We start from the raw sequence: 21,809 nt of genomic DNA, 5'->3' as shown, positions 1-21,809 counted from the left end.
AAACCCCCTCAGCCATCCTCTGCAGGACTAAGAATCTCAGGAAGCCAGCAACTATGTTCAATTCCATTTCGGCTTAAAGGGAAGCCAATTAACTTGCAGAGCAAAACCAGAATTGATCCTCGCAAGATCTCTTAACTACTTTGGTACATAGTTTGCATCTGTTAATATCGGCTAATTAATACCTCTTTACATATTAGAGAGAATACCATTTAAAAGTAAATTATAAAAATATTTAATTAAATGCTATGATAAAATGTACATCATTGTAAATATATAGAAATTAAAAAGTGATTAAAATTGTAAAAATAATAGTAGTAATTTTTTTTTAACATTCAGCCAACTGAATGGATTCTCTCCATTACTGACTTGTTTTGTGCTAATCTTTTAATCTAATATGTTTTTTATATCCTTAATTAATGTTTCTTATGTTTCAATCTTTGGCTTTTCTGCAGTTTTTACCATCTACATATTTCTCCATCACCAGATTAACTGAACTTGATTAATGTAATGAACATGGCCCAGAACCCAGTTCATCTGCAAGTTCATTCTGGAACAAACTTGTCATTTCTCCTATTTTTCTTAACGCTTCTTCATTTCAAATTTTACCAACCCCCTAATTTTTCTCTTAACTCACATTTCGAAGTCCTATTTTCTTTTCCTTTATATTTTTCTTATTGTCCCTAAAGTACCATAAAGCTCCTCATATATGTGTTCAAGGATCTCTTTCCAATTCTTAGATGTATATTTGATACCTTATCTTTGCAACTTGCCATTGGTGTTTGTATTTCCTTTTTCCATCTTCTCATTTTACTGTTTAATTTTGAAAATTCTCTCATTTTTGGCTTATGGTGCTATCTTAACATTTCATTATTGATTACCTTCGTTTCTGCCCATTCCATTACATGAAATCATAAGATAATTTAAAATAAAAAGTGGGTTGGTTAAAGCTAAGCACAGTAGATATTAGTGATGTGAAATGGAAAGACAAATGATTTCTGGTTAGAGAGTTGTATTATATTTAACACAAAGTCAAAAAATGGTATGTGGGAGTGAGCAAAAAAAAAAGAATAAATAGGGAAAAGAATATGTTAACTGTAAGCAACATAGCAAAAGAATTATTTTAGGGTAGATTCCATGTTCAACCCTATTATGGTATTGCAAGTACATAGGCAACCTCTAACAAAAAATGAAAAGATAAAACAAAAAAATGAAAAACATATGAACAAATCAATGATGTAATCAAATTTGTAAAAGGAGATGATAATTCAATAGCATTGGGAGTCCCTGATACTTCCTTTGTATTTTTAGGAGAAAGATAGGAAGGAAAAGCAGTTTGAGACTATAATCTTAGTTGAAAAAAATAATAACAAGCCTTAGAATTATCCACTAAATGATTGCAATTAAATTGAACTTAAAAATTTTACTGTAGCAGTTCAAAAAAATCTGGATGGATTTTTAACAACCTAACGTTAAATATGGATAAAACCATTACATCTGGTTAGATGTAACATTGCTAATCATGTAGATAGAATTCCCATTGGTTATAAAAATAGTATTCCTGTTGTACATAAATATAAATTTCCGGGTGTTTTATTAGATAAAAATTCTTACTATATAAATGTTGAGACATTCACATTGTTGTTACCTTGTAGCTATGGGTTATAACAATAATACTATTTCCTGCATTAATAATTTATTATTATAATTTTCCATTTTTATGTTTTACTGGTTATCATTACTGCCAATTAACTGTTCTATGATTCTGCAGAATCTTATTTAAATCTAGTTGGAGCTATAATTACTTTTAACTGAATTTCAATGCCCTTGTAGTTAATGTATTTGAGTTACAGTGAACAGCACTGTACTGTAAGAGTTACAGTTAACAGTCTCAGTTGTACTAAGACTGAATACAATGAACAATCATCCTGTAATTCAGTTTAATTTAACTGAGTAATTGGATTCTGAAAAGTACAATACCAAAATGAAATAACAAAATAAAATAAATAATAATGTATTAATAAAATATTACTAATAAAGATATTCTTCTAAACTTTTTTATATTAAATTATTATTTTTAAATATCAATTAAAAAAAGTAAATAAAACTTTAAAAATAAGGCTAATGACAATGATCTTAACCTTTTTTCTTTATTTATTATTATCTCGTATAAACAGATTTATTATTGGTTGTTTTTTTTTTAATTACTAATTATGTAGTATTCCAATGATATGCTTACTAATAGCTATATCATTATTTTATTTTTATCACTGTTAGACAAAAATATATATGGTAATTTAATTTTATAGCTAAAAAACTTATCTTTTAAACAGATTTTTTATTATGTTTGCTTCTATATACTCGTACAAATATTTGTTCAGTAATAAAAATGTCCCTTATTAGAATTTAATCCTTTTAATATTAATTTTATTGCCATTTATATTTTCGAATGCTTAGACTGTATAAAAGTTTTTTAATAGTTTTATTTATAGAGATGAATTATCACACTATTATTAGGTGGAATAATGCATTAAATATTTAATAATTAAATAAAATCTGTTAGTCTCTACAATGGTTTAACTAAATGTTTTTCAATTTTTTTTTTTTTTTGAACTGGTAATAGTAAAATATTAATCTATGTCTTATCTTGGATTATGCTGAAATAATTATCCAGTTAAGTTTAAATATTGTTTAAAGATACTTATTATATTCATTAAGCGTAATCTCTTTTTTTAATTATTTATGTGTGGGTGTAGTATGATGTCCATACGCAGCCATTCACTTATTAATAACATTTTTATTTTTAGTTCATGTTTATCACAGTAAATAGTTTTATGACAACAATATAATGTTCTTTCCAGACATGAAATAATTTAAAAAACAAAGGAGTTTATACATTATACAGGCTGTAATTTTATAATTGAATCAGAAATATTTTGTTTTTACTATCTTGCACATAGTTTATTGAAAGATTTCTTTTATTTATGTCTTCAGTCATTTGACTGGTTTGATGCAGCTCTCCAAGATACCCTATCTAGTGATAGTTGTTTCATTTCAGTATACCCCCTACATCCCACATCCCTAACAATTTGTTTTACATATTCCAAAGGTTGCCTGCCTGCGCAATTTTTTCCTTCTACCTGTCCCTCCAGTATTAAAGCAACTATTCCAGGATATTTCTTCTTTTAACTATATTTTTCCAAATGCTTCTTTCTTCATTGATTTGCCACAGCACCTCATAATTTGTCACTTTATCCACCCATTTGATTTTTAACATTCTCCTGTAGCACCACATTTCAAAAGCTTCTAATCTTTTCTTTTCAGGTACTTTAATCGTCCAAGTTTCACTTCCATATAAAGCTACGCTCCAAACATATATTTTAAAACATGTTTTCCTGATGTTTAAATTAATTTTTGATGTAAGCAATTTATATTTCTGACTGAAAGCTCGTTTTGCTGCGCTATTCGGCATTTTATATCGCTCCTGCTTCATCCATCTTTAGTAATTCTACTTCCCAAATAATAAAATTCTTCTACTTCCATAAACTTTTCTTTTCCTATTTTTACATTTACTGGTCCATCTTCATAATTTCTACTACATTTCATCATTTTTTTTTTTGTTTTTGTTTATTTCCATGTGGTAACCCGTGTGTAGGACTTCATCCATGCCATTCATTGTTCCTTCTAAATCCTTTTTAGTCTCAGCTAGAATTACTATATCAGCAGCAAATCATACAATCTTTATCTTTTCACCTTGTACTATTACTCAGGATCTAAATTGTTCTTTAATATCATTAACTGCTAATTCTATGTAAAGATCCTGATGTGAAGTAATATCCTTGTCGGACTCCCTTTCTTACACGGCTTCTTTCTTATGTTCTTCAATTATTACTGTTGCTGTTTGGTTCCTGTAAATGTTAGCAATTGTTCTTCTATCTCTGTATTTGAACCCTAATTTTTTTAAAATGCTGAACATTTTATTCCAGTTTATGTTATCAAATGCCTTTTCTAGGTCTATAAATGCCAAGTATGTTGGTTTGTTTTTCTTTAATCTTCCTTCTACTATTAATCTGAGGCCTAAAATTGCTTCCGTTGTCCCTATACTTTTCTTGAAACCAAATTGGTCTTCTCCTAACACTTCTTCCACTCTCCTCTCAATTCTTCTGTATAGAATTCTAGTTAAGATTTTTGATGCATGACTAGTTAAACTAATTGTTCTGTATTCTTCACATTTATCTGCTCCTGCTTTCTTTGGTATCATGACTATAACACTTTTTTTGAAGTCTGATGGAACTTCCCCTTTTTCATAAATATTACACACCAGTTTGTATAATCTATCAATCACTTCTTCACCTACACTGCGTAGTAATTCTAAGAAATTCCGTCTATTCCAGGAGCCTTTCTGCCATTCAAATCTTTTAATGCTCTCTTAAATTCAGATCTCAGTATTTTTTCTCTCATTTTATCCTCTCCAACTTCCTCTTCTTCCTCTATAACACTATTTTCTAATTCATTTCCTCCGTATAATTCTTCAATATATTCCACCCACCTATCGAATTTACCTTTTGTATTATAAATCGGTGTACCATCTTTGTTTAACACATTATTAGATTTTAATTTATGTACCCCAAAATTTTCCTTAACTTTCCTGTATGGTCTGTCTAGTTTACCAATAATCATTTCTCTTTCCACTTCTGAACACTTTTCTTTTATCCACTCTTCTTGCTACTTTGCACTTCCTGTTTATAGCATTTCTTAATTTTTGATAGTTCCTTTTACTTTCTTCATCACTAGCGTTCTTATATTTTCTACGTTCATCCATCAGCTGCAATATATCGTCTGAAATCCAAGGTTTTGCACCAGTTTTCTTTGTTCCACCTAAGTTCGCTTCTGCTGATTTACAAATTTCCTTTTTAACATTCTCCCATTCTCCTTCTACATTTTCTGCCTTGTCTTTTTTACTCAGACCTCTTGCGATATCCTCCTCAAAAATCTTCTTTATCTCCTCTTCCTCAAGCATCTCTAAATTCCACTGATTCATCTGACACCTTTTCTTCAGGTTTTTAAACCCCAATCTACATTTCATTATCACTAAATTATGGTCGCTATCAATGTCTGCTCCACGGTAAGTTTTGCAGTTGACAAGTTGATTTCTAAATCTTTGCTTAACCATGATATAATCTATCTGATACCTTGCAGTATCACCTGGCTTTTCCATGTGTATATTCTTCTATTATGATTTTTAAACTGGGTGTTAGCAATTACTAAATTATACTTTATGCAAAACTCTATAAATCGGTCCCCTCTTTCGTTTTTTTTCCCAGCCCATATTCACCCACTATATTTCCTTCCTTGCCTTTTCCAATGCTTGCATTCCAATCTCCAACTATTATTAAATTTTCATCTCCTTTTACGTGTTTAATTGCTTCATCAATCTCTTCGTATACACACTCTACCTCATCATCATCATGGGCGCTTGTAGGCATATAGACGTTAACAATCGTCGGTTTAGGTTTTGATTTTATCCTTATTACAATGATTTTATCACTATGCATTTTGAAATACTCTACTCTCTTCCCTATCTTCTTGTTCATTACGATACCTATTCCTGCCTGCCCATTATTTGAAACTGAGTTAATTATTCTAAAATCACCTGACCAAAAGTCGTTTTCCTCTTCCCACTAAACCTCACTAATTCCTACTACTACATCTACATTTATCCTATCCATTTCCCTTTTTAAATTTGCTGATATACCAACATTTTTAGACTTCTAACATTCCACACTCTGACTCATAGGATGTTATTATTTAATTTTCTGGTGACCCCTTCCTTAGTAGTCCCTACCTGGAGTTCCGTTCGGGGAACTAGTTTACCTTCAAAATATTTTACCAAGGAAGGCGCCTCCATCATTGTTATATGAAAATGCAGAGAACTACTTTTTTTTTTAAAAAAAGCAGCTGTAGTTTTCCATTGCTTTCAGCTGCGCTCTACCAGAGGATTGAGTGATGTTGATATGTCATTTAAATCGTCCTGACCTATGCCCTTAATAACTACTGAAAGAGCAGCTGCCCTCTTTCAGGAATCAAATTAAAAAGTAATCAAATTAAGAAATAAAAACCTTCTAAGTAACAAAATAAATCATTCAATTGAAAAAAAATTATATTTTTAATAACGTTATACAAAATTTTTATTAATTAAATTTAAAAAGTGTATGTAGACTACAGTACCAAGAAGAATTAACACTTTTTTGATATTTATAATAATAATAAAGTTTCTTTACAAGCAAGCAAGATTTGTTACTATTATTTATTAGACTATACTTTTACTTCTGAGTGAGATATTTATAAAATGTTATTTTAAATGGTAATATACATTTATCCTTGGGCAGCTATCAGCTTGGCCATACTTTCTGTTTTCAGCTACTGCTAAAATTCATATTACTACAGGCAATGAGTTGTGGAAGTGTTACTTAATTATTTTACTTCTATATTGGCATAGAGATATTTTATTTATTTAATTGAGAGTTATTTGTCCAAGAGTTAGTTCCATTTACATTTTACAATTTTCATGTATTCTCATGTAATCCATCAAGAAAAATTCATTTTTTAATTTTTTATTAAGTACAGACGTGAAGTATCAAAGTATTATAATGTTATATACACTATTGTACTGTAATGTTATAGATCCTGTTGTCAATGTCATAAGATTAGCAATTTATTTAGTATATCTGCGTAGTCATATACTAAGCAGAGAGGATTGGGCCATATAACAAATTTCAAAATATTATTGATTACATATATAGTAATATATGAATTTATTATGTGATAAATTCATATATTACATTACAGAGCCTCTCTCTTATTAACTATACAAAAAAATTGTAATAAGGCCACATAAGTCCTCTCTAATAAATGAAATTGAATATTTAATACAATTTTTAATAGTGACCAATTGATAATTTACAAAAATTGAAGCAACACAGTACAAGACTTCTCTAATAAAGTAAAATGAAAATTAGTATAGTAAATACTGAAATTTAAAAAAAAAATAATTTTACAAAATAAAATGAAATACCATGTGGCTTAGAAAGATTATCTTTGTTATGTTAAAATTATCTACTTTTCCGATCAGTTGTGATAATTGATCAGGATCATAGTTCACATAAAAATCACATTGGTGACTTGACTCAAAATATATCCTGTATGCAAAAGTTTAAAGTAAAATGATTTCAAATTACCTCTTTACAGAAAATGTGTGATGCAATAAAAAAAGATAGGTTTTAAAACAAAAATGTACCCTATTATCCTTTTAAAGTAGTTTCGTTGGGCAGCAGTATATACTTGTACTTATCTTACTCATAGAATGTTCTAAGGACGTCTTGTTGCTTAGGCATTAAACATTTTCTACAATAAACTGGAATTCCTATATGACCCCAGATCTTCCATCTTTGAGAAATCGAAGTGTTAGAAGGGGCCAAATCTCATGAGCACAGCACTTAGAGTATGGAGCATGGATCAAGTTGTCGCAGTCAAAATACTTGTGAATTTTGTGAGCTATTGAGACAATTGTGACAAAATATTCAATTGCCTTTGCACCACTATTCAGATTATTTGTACTGAATTTCCTTCCTAAGACATCTCAGAATATTACAGTAGATTTCTAGATACTACAGTATATTTCAGTATTAACAATCTAACTCTCAAGGATGAACACCTGTGAATTGAAGGAAACACTGATCATGCTCTTGATTTGTCTTTTCTTATTAGGTCATAAGTACCCCTCAAAATATGTTGTTCAGCTCATTATTTCATTACTACAGATCTACTGGACCATTTCAAAGGTTATCATGGACTTCTTGAGTTTCATGTTATCTCTTTATTCTCCCTTGAAATCCATAGTGACAAATGCAGATGTACCCATGAATGTGATCATAAAAAAATACGTTAACATTACCTAATGTGTACAGAATGATGCCGTGTGTCATGGTGACAGTTAATATACATACATAGCCATGCCGCGGTCTGAAAATTTTTTTAGGACTAGTCTTGGGATTTTTATTACTGCTTAATAATTAGTTGTGCAATAGCATATCAATCCTACCAAAATATAGATAACATTCAGTCATAAAAGTGACATTTCACTTTGTTCACCATAGAGAATGAGTGTATAGTGAATAAAATTATTCTCTGAAAAAAAAAAAATCACCGTCTTAATGCATGTTGTTCCCCAGATTTTGACACACAGAGGTTACTCTGTGTGTCGAAATGGTGGTACCTAGCCAAAGTCAGTCTCAAAATTATTATGATAATAATAATAATATTATTATTTTTATCATAAAAAGTCAGTCTGTTAACTACATAAGACATTTTGATACCAAATTATAAAAATCAGTTTTATTTGCTTAGGTTTCTTATGGAAACAATCTAATTCAGATGTCAACACACACATATTATAAAATAAAATTATTTTTTTGTGTGATGAAATTAAATGAAAACTAAAGGACATGCACTCTGTTAACAATACAAGTAGGGTATATATATATTTTTTTTTCTGTATTATTTACTGTTATAAGGAAAAATTTCAAATTTTCACTTAACATAATATATTATAAATGAGTTAAACATTTTTTTTAGAAATTTTGTAATTTTTTTTTAGAATTCTAAAATTGATTAGTACATATGTTTTGAATTTTACGAAGTAGCACGTAAGTACACAAAATAATCTCATTAACACTGATCTTGTATTCATGTTTTTTGACACAACTAAGGATTATTGAGTCAAATTTACATATGTTCAGTGAACTGTTTTCTGAACCTATTCTATTACATTCTTGAGATGTTTGTTAACCAAACGATAAGTACCTACTGCGTGAAGTTTATAAATGCAGTATACTTCCTTCTCCTTTTTTAAAATCTGTTTAAAAATAAGTAGAAAAAGAACCTCATCTTATAAATTAAATTATTAAATACCAATAAACATTTACATCTCATTAATTCTTTATATTTATCTTTAGGAGATCCTATCAATTAAAAAATCTTATAACCATTTTTGACTAGAGAATATTGCCTGATAAATTACGTAGTTTTCTTCTTTTTAATTTTTATTTTGTGTCAATGTTCATTTGATGGTGTTATACTGCTTTCCAATCATTTAAGTTATGTTAGTCTTTTAATGTAGCCTGTTTTTCATCTTATTCAGTTTTTATATCTACCCTCCCTCTCTCTGTTAATAAATTAATTGAATCTGGATGTTGTAAATATGTGGCCATCTGACTAATTTGTCTTCTTACAAAATTCCACCACAAATTCTTCTTCTCTTATTAAGAAATCAGAAGGTGAATGAATACTTTCTGATTTCTTTATCTCATACTTAATCAACCTGTCTAATTTTCAACATCTTCCAACAACATCAGATTTCAAAATTCGTTCCATTCAGTATTTCTTATTATTCATATTTTGTTGCTAAAAGACACTATGTTATGATAAATAAATAAAAAATGTTCCAATTCTTTAATCCATACTTGATATTAGCAAACGTTTTTTCTGTTCTTGTACTAGTCTGTGTTTGATGCCACTTTCTCCATTTTTTGTAATTTTACGATCTAATTATGTTATGGATCCCTATTTTATTTAATTCTTCAATTACTAACACATAAATTTAATCTTTATAAGACTAACAAAAAATCTTTTTAATATTTCTTCTTAATAATTTTTTTAAATAATATTTTTGGGCTTATCAATACAAATAGAGTTATGTAGAATAAATTAAAATGGTATGTGCTGAATAGGTTCAATGCATGGTAGTATAAAACCGTCACAAAAGCAGTAGAAATAAATTATAATCTCACTAATTGAACTTTTTTATTTTAAATCTTTTTATAATAAACTATTTTCTACATTAGTTAATATTTAATTATAAAAATTATATATTTTAATTAGTATCTATTGAATACTATATAACAATAGATATTATAAAAGAAACATCAATTTTTTTAAAATGTGATCTCTGTAATAATTTTAATCTTTTTAATTATTAATGTTATTAAAATATATATTTACAGATGTTAAAAGAAAAAATGGTTCTGACATTAAAAAAAGTAATAATTCAATATCAGGTTTTATATTTTATAATTACTTTTCTACTTTTTGAAAATGTGTGTAAATGAAGTTTCGTAAAACTTATTAATGTTTGTTTTACTGGAATCTATTATTATTTAATTTAAACATTTTTCTGCACATATTAATACAAGGGTGGATCAAATATAAATGAGACTTTTCATTTTGAGCACGTAAGTTTGGAGAGAGCGGGTAGCCGCATCTAGAATGCATTATTGAGGATATCATGAGTGGGGAGATCAGGCGGTGTCCAGTTCAGACCAGTTTGGCAGTAGTGCTCGCGATGTCAGAACAGCAGGTGCATCCTTCCACTGCATAACGCATTATCATTAAATTTCTTGTTCATGAAGGCATAAAACAAGTGGAAATTCTCCAAAAATTGATTATACAGTTTGGATATTAAACACTGTCAAGGGCTTGCCTGGCATAAGGAGTTCAATAAAGAACACTAACAAGTTGAAAGTGAGGAACATGATCGCCATCCTCAGACTAGCATTACAGAGGAGAACATTCACACGATTCCTTATTGAATGTGATCAATTTCCGACAATTTCTGAAATTGCATCACAGATTGAAATAAGTTATGTAAGCTGTCAGTCATGATAAAAACCAGGGGTTCTGTAAAGTGTGTGCGGTGTGTCCTTTTAGACACACAAAAAAGGTGTGACCCTTTTTACAGCAGAACACAAGTTGAGACATTTGCAGGTTTGTCAGGAGCTTTCAACACAGTTTTCAGAAGAAGAAAATGCATTTTTGAATTAAATCATCACCTGCAATGGAACTTGAGTTTATCATTACACGCCTAAACCCACCAAAATGGCGTGGCAGAGAAAGGGGGAGGAGGCAGCCCCTGTGAATTCCAAGACTAGGCTGTCAGCAGGCAAGGTGCTTGCAACTGCTTTTTTTGACAGGTGAGACATTTTTCACATTGATTTCTTACACAAGTGTCGCACAATAAATGCTACTTATTACTGTGAGCTTTTGAATGAGGTTGCTTATCATTCCAAAAGACCTGACCAACTGATTCGAGATGTTATTCTCCTCGATGAGTACACTCAGCCCCATACTGCAGCTCTAACTTGCAGATAATTGGAGGCAATGAGATGTACTCCACTTGACCATCCTCCTTATAGCCCTGCCCAAACGCCCTGCAATTTTCATCTCTTTAGCCTGGTTAAAGAAGCACTAGGAGGACGATTCCAAGATGATGCAACAATGGTGAGCCTTTGTGCACAATTGGCTCATGACAGAACTCTCTTCATTTTACGATGCATGGATCAAAAACCTCTCAAGCCGCTGAGGAAAATGCATTTGCAGAGCAGGAGATTACGTTGAAAAATGATGTATGCATATGGATATTTGATTACTTCATAAAACTTTTTAAAAAAATAGTCTCATTTATACTTAATACGCCTTCGTAAAAGAATATTATTTTTTTACAATCAACTTTTATTACCATCTGTACATGTTAAAAGTATAGGCTGTATAAGGAAACTTAAAAAAAAAACTAAAAAAAATTATGTAATGCAATATCTGTTTTTTTTAATGTAAATGTGATTCTGAATTGTGGGATCACTGAAACAAAATTATTTGTACATTGTCCTATAGTTGCTTGAATAAAATAATTTACAACTCTCACAGTGCATAACATAGCTCTCATGGGTAATAAATAAAAAAAAGAAGAAAATAATTAATTTGAATCTTTCAATCTGGATTTATCTATTAAAAGCTGCAATATTTTTTAAAAAATGTCTGTTAATACACTATTTACTAATAAAAATATTCTCAGTTAGCTTGTTCATACCCAAACCATTCATTGCAAAATTTCACTTATAAAATAATGTTTAATCATGAAAATGATTTTTTTTTTTTTTTTTATTAAATTTACTATTTTTTTATTGATACAGCCTGTTTAAAAAACAAACTGAATTTGGATTATTTATGAAAAATTACTGTTTAGTGTTTTATTCATTAATTAAAAAATTTATCATATTTTTTTAAGATAATTTATTGGAATTTATTCATTTATTTTTAATGAATATTTTCAGAAAGATTTTTTGCATTAGAATATTTTTAGAAAAAATATTTAACTGCATTTTGTTTATCTTTTTTTTCTTTTAGTAAAATAAGTAGTTTTTTTAGGGGGATTCCCTACTGAAAATCATGAAAATATCAAAATTTTTGATTTTTTTTGTATAATTATTTGTTACTACTCTCTTATACACTGAATAGAAACCAAGAGAAATGTTTTAGAATAATTATTAAAGGTTATAATAATACAGGTAACCCGTACTGATTTTTTCATCAATTTATTTTTTTTAATTTTATACAAAAATTAAAAAAAAATGGTTATCATTCTTGTTATATTTACTTTTTGTCTTTTTCAACATCTTTATTATGATGTATTTTACAAAAAGATAAAATTTTTTTCTTTCCTAATTTGTATATGTTGCAGACTGTTCAACTAGTCAACAATAAGCTATCCAATTAGATAGCAATTGTGATATCACTGCAGCCCAATTAGATGAGGATTATATTTATGATAAGTCTAAATGAGAATCAGGATGTAGACCAAAGACCTTTTGTAGAAGGTATATAATACTCCCAACTGAATTTGCTTTGTATGACAGTTATTGCCCACAAGTAAACATTGATTCTGATCCACCAGTATATACTTTAGTGGATTTGAATCAAATGTCCAAATTTACTTCTACATTTTCATGTAAGGAATGTTGGTAGGGAATCAACTTTTAACATGTCAGGTTATATAACTTAAAATGAATTGACTAGAAAAGCTTTTGGAGTAAACCAAATTGTGGTGCAGATTTTTACATCAATGGGAAAGGGGCACAGAACATTAGAAACTCACATACATGGAAAAATAAAACAGAATTCACTGATTCAAAACCATAGTATGGTATGAAACCCACAAATATAAATGTGATAGTAACAGTGGCTTCTCTCCTGCCATGGAGATAGTGGTGGCTGAAAGAATCTGGTCACGATCGGAAGAGTTTGAGTTTCATTATACAAGAGTGTCGGATGGTGATGATAAAATACACTTACATTTGAACTCTCCAAAAATATGGTGATACTGAAATACAGAAAGTTGAATGCCTGAATCATATAGAAAAAAGACTGGGAACATGCCAAAGGAAAATTGAAAAAGATAGTGCAGGAACCAATGCTCCGATGGGAAGAAGATTGCATGGAAATTTGACAGAAACAGTCATAAAAAAGTAACTGCCTACTATCGCAACATATTCAAAAAAAAAAAAACATTGGCAATGTTGATGACGTGAAAAAGGCAGTATTGTCACTCTTATGTCATGGTCATCTACTGATGAACGACCAAATCATGGAAAATATCCTACAGGAGAAGATTCTTGGTGTTTCTTCAAAAATAATATTGAGAAATGAAAACCCTTAATCACATAAAGATTAAAAACTCCTCTAACAGAGAAAGTTGTAATTAGAATTCTATCTTTTCATCAAAGACTAGCATCAGATTCTATACTAAAGAGATGCATGACTGATAAAACGCAAAACGCCAATAAAGCATAATGTCATCTGGACCAAGCGTCAAAAAAACTGTATTCACTTCAAAGTAAGGTTAGAAACTGGTTTACATGAAGCTGTATGTGAATACAATACTGGATTTAAAAAAAAAACACTTTTCATAAAGCTGCTGGCATGAGTCCTGGGGTGAGTTCAGCCAAAATAGCACAACAATTTGATAAAATATTATGATTATTAAAGTTCATAAGTGTTCAAAATGTGAAACCTACCGAAAAAAACCAAAAGTTGCTCAGCTGCAAGAGTAAGAAAGAAGAAAAGAACAAGAAGAAAGGCTGTTATATGGAGCAGGAACATTTTAAAAACATACACTAAAATTGGATTATATATATGAATAAAGTTCAGAATTTATGAAAAATTTAATTAGGATTTCCATATAAGACATATTCATATAACATGTAACATAGTAATTTATAAAACAATGTTTTATCACGTGTAGATGCAAGTCAGGAAGTGGAAGTATAAGTTGTTAGCAATAAATAAAAAAATAAGTGATTTAGTATTGACCAACAATAAAAAAGTGAAACTTTGATATCATTTTCCGAAGATTGAATTTTTTACTTTTTCAAAGGTAAAATTTGATATCTCAGAGATTTATGATATGCTTTGAAACTTTGCACACATGTTTATAACATTATAATGAATGTTTTCTGGTATAATGGAGGTTCTGCTCCTTTTTAGACATGAGGAGTCATTGTTTATATTAGAATTATTTAGTTGATTTTTTTTATTTATTGTATTACTTGATGAAGGAGAAAGTTATAATGTTAGACATCCCAATTTTTTAGTACTTTTAATGGCTTTAAAATTAGCCCAAATTCATAAAATTCTGTTCGGTAGTTTTTAAGATATATCCATTATTCGATTTTTATGAGATTTTCCCCTCAAAAAAATAAGAAAGCAAAAAGAATAAAAACAGAGTTAAAATTTAGGGAGTTCCCATATCTTAAAAGGCATTAAAAAAGAAATTGGAGAGAAATAAAAAAGTAAGGATTTCAGTCAGGGAATCCCCTTAACAGAGAAAAAAAATGTTCATAAAAATTCTTTGAAAAATTAGTCTTGAGATGGTACCAACAAAAATATATATTGATAAAAGCATTATTATTTAAAGGTGTGAGGACAAATTATTAATCTTTTGCTTTGTGAATATTAAAAATAAATAAAATATATATAATATCTATTTAAATTGACTAAAGTTTTAAGCACACTTTAATCCAATAACTCCCTCCCTCTATCAAACAGATTCCAAGTTTCTTACTTTATCTGTTATTATTACCAGTACGTTTAAGGACATTTATAAATATTTGAATAATTTTAGTTTTTAAAAAATTCTTAGGTTATTCTTTTATATTTTATTTTCGTTAATTAGCATCATAAAAAACCTCAAAATAATTTACAGTGAAACTTCCTTATTTGTACATATACTAGTCATGATAATATTTTTTATGGTTTACTTGTATCAGCAAACTATGTTTTCCAGATTTTTAGATATAATTTATTGCAACAATAAAATTTATAATTTGCTAATATGATATGAGTTGAATATTCATAGGAGGCAATATTTTTATTACGATTAGGATTATAAATATCTTAAAACAGACATTTAAAAAATTAAAATTTTAACTATTTGATTATTAACATGTTAATTATGTTTTAATTTTATAGTATTTACAGATTTTGTTTTATATTACAACCATGAAATGTAATATTAGTGTTTTATTAACCTTTAGAAGGTGTCTTTTTATATTTAAACAATTTTCTTGAATGTGCTCGTTTTGATTATAAAACACTTTGTGTTTCTCTTCAGTCATCAGTCATTTCTGTTGTTGACCGGATTAGAATTCCTGGTAACTTACACATGCTCATAATCATTTTTGCAGAATGCTGTTGTTATTTCATTGTTAAAACCTGTACATTATCATCCAATTTACTGAAATCAATCTGCACTTTAAAAGTTTTGTCGTACTTTTATGTTGCATCCTACCCATATCACATTTAATTATAACTCTGATGCAGGTAAATTATTATCTTTTTAAATCTGGGTTATTCCTTTTAATTTAGTAGGTTGATGATAAAAGCTATATCATACATTTCATTTTAAATCAACAAAATTTAAAAATTTCTAATTAAGTAATTTCTATAAATATTAAATTTCTCATGATGCATGCAATACATAAAAACAAAAACAAAAGAATATGTTTTTTTCATAAACATACTTATTAAAAATTAATCATAATAATGTGTAATGATTATTTTCAAAAAATCTAAGTTGTCAGCTAAAGTTGTCATTGTAATTTAGAAATAAATAAAAAATTGTTATCACAATCCATACAACAACTTTCTTATAAAGACAAAAATCAAATCAAAACAAAGATCATAACAATTTGAAAGCAGTATTATGTTGACAGCCAATATTACTAATAATAGCATTTATTCAATTTATATTCAGAATTGTTTATTTCTATTGAGAAGTAAATACTGAAAGTATTTTTCGTTTGTAAAACAGTTATTACTTTGCAATTTTACCTAAAAAGCAATAAGTAGACTACTGTAGAGGCAGTAAATCTAGATAATACAACTTCTAATTCTGTGAGATAGCTATTATAATAATAATAATAATTAGTATGCTAAAAAAAAAAAATAATTGCAAAATTGTAATAAATTACAATTAAACAATTTTTATTGACACTACAGAAATGGCCAAGTGAGGTGGTTATTGTTTGACTACCTTTTAATTAATTTTTTGTGTAAACATTTATTTCCTTCTTCAATTATTTTTGTTATAATAATTAAAAAGTAGATACTGTAAGTGATATAAGCTATGTGTAATCTTCAGTGTACAGTTGTTCATGAGAAAATCATTTTTAGCAACCAATCTGAACAATGAAGATGAAATAACGATAAAATTTCATACAATTCCCATTTATCTTTCTCTTTAGTCACATAACAGGCAATATGATCTGAACTTGATATTATAAATATGAATGGAGGATCACATTCTTCTCTAAATGCAGTGCATGTGCAGATGTAGATGTTTTTATAAGGCAATCTACCATAACATTACAATAACATTTATTATATACATGTATAACAATATATTAATACTATAATTTTTAGTATAATTTAGGACATTGTAGCAATTTTGATTATGTTCAACATTTTAGAAATAAACTATTATTGTTTAATAGAAATAAACTATTATTGTTTAATTATATAAATATTGTGATCAATACTTCAGTGATTATTGGTGTACAATATTTCATATAAAAGCTTATGCTTTTGCATAAATATAACCTGTCTGATCAAAAATCTGAAGTTGAATTTCATAAATAATGGAATAAAAATATACGTACATGTAATAAAAAGTCAACCTGAATTTAGAATAAAAATTAATAAATAACTACATGTGTTTCTTTTTATAAATAAATTTATTACTTGACTATCGACAATAATTTTTATAGCTGCCTTTTTATTAAAAAAAAATTATTCTTTTAATTTTGCTATTAAAAAAAAAATAATCGTAAACCTTAAGGTAAGCTACTTATTTTAAATATTAAAATAACTTATGTACTTATTTTTAATATTACAATTAAATCTAACAATACTTCTTCACAAACCATTAATGACTTTTAAGAGGAACTTTACTTTTTCCAGAAATGTAAATTATATTATATTCACACAATGAAACCTCTTTTTAAGACTACAACCCATCTTTTATGCAATTAATAATGGTACTATTATTATTAACTTTCAAAATTACCATCTTCTGGATGAAAACATTTGTAAATGATTTAGTTAGGAAGACAAACGTATACTTCTTAAGTATTCACTTAAAAATGTTTATCTAGTGCATTTTTCTGTTTATTAATAAAGTAAACCTTGTTTTATATCAAAATTTGTTCTTGAATAGCAAACCGTACAAAAAAATATTACCAGTGTGATAACAGATTGAAGAAAAATTTTAGATTTCATAACTGTAATTCTCATTTTTAAGTTATCAATACTAAACTTAGATAACTGAATGAAATAAATAATGAATAAATAATAAATAATGAATCTCTCAGCACTTATTCAAAGATTGTTTTCAAAATAAAAATGAATGTTAAATATACCACAATAAAAATTAATTACAACTACCATTTAAATTGGTAATATTTATATAAAATTATTTAGTTGTTACAAAATATGGAAGATATGAAAAACAAGACTAGCTCAGTAGTAAAGGAAGTGTCTTACAGAAAACAAACCTGGTTATTTAAAAACATAAGATTCTGTAATTGGAAGTTGTTTATAAAAATAACTAAAGGAAATATAGCAACAAAATATAACAGTAAAAGAGCTAAAAAGAAAATGAAGATTTTGTTTTATAAAATGCATTACAAAAAGCAAGAATTACATGGGCCATATTTTCAGCCTTTGGAAAAGGAGTGTTGAGGGTAAAAAACATGTAGGGAAGTCAGAGAAGTATATGGAAGGTAAAGTAGTTATGAGCAAGAATTACATGGGCCATATTTTCAGCCTATGGAAAAGGAGTGTTGAGGGTAAAAAACATGTAGGGAAGTCAGAGAAGTATATGGAAGGTAAACTAGTTATGGATGAACTCCAGTTGCATAAAATATATATGTATTTTGAGTGAATTTCTGATTTATTGATAACCATATTTAGAGACTGGCATCTAAATGACCACTTTTTCTAGAACCGCAAGTGATCTTTATAAAGAGATTTCACAGAATGTAAATTGATATTGTATAATGAAATATTTAAAAATTAATTTCTTGTAATCAATTTTTAAAATAAAACTTAAACCTAATGCTACAGAGTATACAATAACAAACTGATGTAAAAATTGAACTACATATTTAAATAATTATACAGCTACACTATTGTATCAAGTTTTTTTTTTATAATTTCAGCTGCTAGCTAAAATCTAAAAAATTAAAAACATTAGATTAGTCTATCTTTAATTTTTTCTATCTAAAAATAATTGCAAATAAAAAAATATTTATTTACATACAAAACTTGTGCTTAGTCATATATAAATACAATATCTGTAATGATACATGCAACAAAAATAATTTTTTTGATAACAACAAAACAATCTGTCCATATTCAGTAAGTTAAAAAACAAAATAATTAAAATATAAAAAATTACATTTTTTTTTTTAATTTAACATAATTTGTATATAAACTATTCAATATACAATCAAATTAATAATACAATGTAAAAAAAATTAATTAATGGAAAAGAAATAACAATCATTTACAGCTGCCCGTAACTTACTAGTATATAAAAGAAATCTACCATAGAAGTGCCTATTATATTATTAATCTATTAAATAGGAATATTGAGCATTTTATTAACTTTTTTTAAATAAAATGCTACTTATTTATCATTGATCAGAAATTAAAAAAAATATATATTGAAAATTTTAAAGAACTGAATTTAAAAGTAATCTAAAAACAGAAATTGAGTAGCATAAATTTGCAATAGTATATTTTTTAAATAGAATGTTATAAGTATAATAATATAATATTGAGTCCTAAATATGCTACTACTAATTTTTTTAAAAATTACATTATAATATACCCTGACTGGTTAAAAACTAAATTTTTTTTATATTTTATAAGCAGTATTGAATCTACAAAATAAATAACATTATTTATTGTAATATAATGTCATACAGTATGCATATAATGTTTTAATAAAATAGTTTTCAACTATCTCTAATTATTATAACAATAAATGTCTTTATGTTCAAGCATAAAATATAACGAAATAAAAATATATGTGTTCTAGAATAAAATTCTTAACTCTGCTTTCTTTCTTTAGTAATCTTTAATAATAATACTTTTCTTATTGACAAAAAAAAATTAATGTTCTTCAACTGCAGGTGTAGTAGGACCATAGAATATTAATTCTGGTATTTGTCCGCCTTGAACACCAGTACCATTTGTGCTTTCTGTTGAACATTGGAACTGGAATGTGACACAGCCGACAGTGACTTCACTCATACCTTCCTGTCCAAAATAACTTAATTCTACTCCATCAAGTATAGCAGAAGCGGTATAGAATGACTCTGGTTCAATTTGTATAGGATGTTCAAAATAAACATGGAATGTGTTACTGGATCCGTCGGAAAAGAATTTTGTATTATTTTCAGCCAGAACACGACCTTGACGTTTAAGCTCTATTTTAACGGTATAATCAGCAGCACCATTTGAAGAACCGTATAAACCGAAACCGACCATAAATATACGTTTATCCACGCTGAATTGTATACTGTCACATCTTCCACGATACCTCCATTGATTACTTCTATATGCACATGACTGAAAACGATGGCACACCTGTAATGAAAAAGATATAGATAACTCCTGTCAAATTACATTACCTTTAACACATTTGAGCTCCAAGATATAAAAATGTGTATGTGTTAGGAAACATGAGATGACATACTACTGGAACTTCATTAACACAAGTACACATTTGTTGAGATCAATAACTTTCTTAGTTTCTCTTCTCTGTTCCTTCCACTACAAATTTTAATTAAATTGTAAATTATCAAAGTTTGTTTATATAGTTTAATCTTACGTTATCCTTTACTATTCAATCAATCAAAAATTTAACTTGAATATATATATTAATACGTTTTTTCTTAACTCTTTATAATTACACTCAAATTTAATAATATTTTATAAGAAATAAATTAAAATTGTACTCTCATCAATGTTAAAAATGTTAAATTCATTAGATCTAAGGTAATTCATGCACATGACAGGAAAAGAAAAACTACATATTACAAATAAATATTTAATGATAAAACTTGTTAATATTTTAATTTATTACACCAAAATATATTAAAATTTGTATTCATTAGATAGATTTGTAAATAAAAGGGATAAAACCCCTAGTTTTGATAACAAAGTAAATTAATATGAGTATAAAAAAAATAAATTATTTTCAACATACCTGTGGCTTTAAACCTGCACGAGCTTTGACAGGGTAACTTAAAATTGGTTTTTTATGTGCAGTAAAGTGTAAAAATATATTAATAGTCTCTTCTTGAGTTAGTATTCCAAGTTGGGCAGCACCATTCGCAAATTCATCTAAGCTCATCGTAGGTATTCTAACAAGATATAATGCTGATCCCAATACTTGTCTTTTATTTTGCGGTGTCGGTTCTATATCTCTGCGTGTACATTCAGCTGCTGCCCAGTTTAATGCTGCTTCAAATAAGTGCATCTCTTTACAGTTTAATGTCTCTCTACCTAACACACTTTCCAGTGTATTTAAATCTATATCAACAAATCCTTCTGAATGAAGTGCCATTTCAGCCTGTTAACAAAGAGAAAAGTAAATGTTTTTACATCACATAAATTTTAATGCAGCCAATCTAGATTAGAAAAAGTAATTATTTAATAGCAGGCACTGTATCTGTATTAATGTACTGTTTGATTCAATGTGATTTATCAAATATATGACTGCCAAAAAAGTGCTTAAAATTTGAATAAATTTAAAAAAGTACACATTTTTAATTATAGCAAAAAAATTGTTGAAATACTATCAGATAAAACACTAAAATATTAGTTGATGTATGATAGTCATACATATGTGTATATATATATATACACACACACACAAACAAAATATTGGGTAAAAATATATAACAAAGTATTGTATACACATATAATATATGTAAATTATGCATATATGTGTTGATAAATTATTTAAATTTTTCAAAAAGATATATTATAAACAAAGAATTCTTTTTTCATAATTTCTGAGATAATTTTTTACAATTACAGCTAATCACATTTTATTTATTCTGCATTTTCACATTCACTATTGTCGCACTGAAAAAACTTTCTTCCACTTTTATTTATTGTATTTTCCCTAACGTACGTTAAACGGTTTTAGTAGATTTTTAAGGACAGATTCTCTTTGGACAAATCCACTACATAACTAACACAGAAGTTTATTTCTGTGAATTGTAGCTAGTCTACCAAGTTTTTTTTTGTTTTTGAATCAAATTACATAAAATAAATAAAAAAACTGGCATTTGAGAAATAAAAAAAAAACCAGTATTGATTAAAAATCTTCTAACCCTCAGGATTATAGT

At 27.7% G+C, this 21,809-nt stretch overlaps 2 protein-coding genes across 3 annotated transcripts in view; one reads left to right on the top strand and one right to left on the bottom strand.

The window, feature by feature from the left end:
• Window positions 1-21,809, top strand: part of Brf (Brf RNA polymerase III subunit) — a 195,889-nt gene that overhangs the window by 21,483 nt on the left and 152,597 nt on the right. The gene's annotated exons all lie outside the window — the stretch shown is intronic.
• Window positions 17,099-21,809, bottom strand: part of lute (BTB/POZ domain containing protein 3 lute) — a 98,199-nt gene continuing 93,488 nt past the window's right edge. For both annotated transcript variants that reach the window (XM_075366758.1, XM_075366759.1), the window contains exons 5-6: window positions 20,660-21,025; window positions 17,099-20,037 (exon numbers count right to left, since the gene is read on the bottom strand). In XM_075366758.1, coding sequence (XP_075222873.1) covers window positions 19,561-20,037; window positions 20,660-21,025 — 843 coding nt within the window. In that variant the 3' untranslated portion in view covers window positions 17,099-19,560. The remainder of the gene's footprint in view (window positions 20,038-20,659; window positions 21,026-21,809) is intronic.

This window comes from Lycorma delicatula, chromosome 5, assembly GCF_047948215.1.
Source record: "Lycorma delicatula isolate Av1 chromosome 5, ASM4794821v1, whole genome shotgun sequence".
In the NCBI taxonomy this organism is placed as follows: Eukaryota; Metazoa; Arthropoda; class Insecta; order Hemiptera; family Fulgoridae; genus Lycorma; species Lycorma delicatula.
The sequence above is the reverse complement of the archived record's forward strand: the minus strand, read 5'-3'. Positions and strand labels throughout refer to the sequence as shown.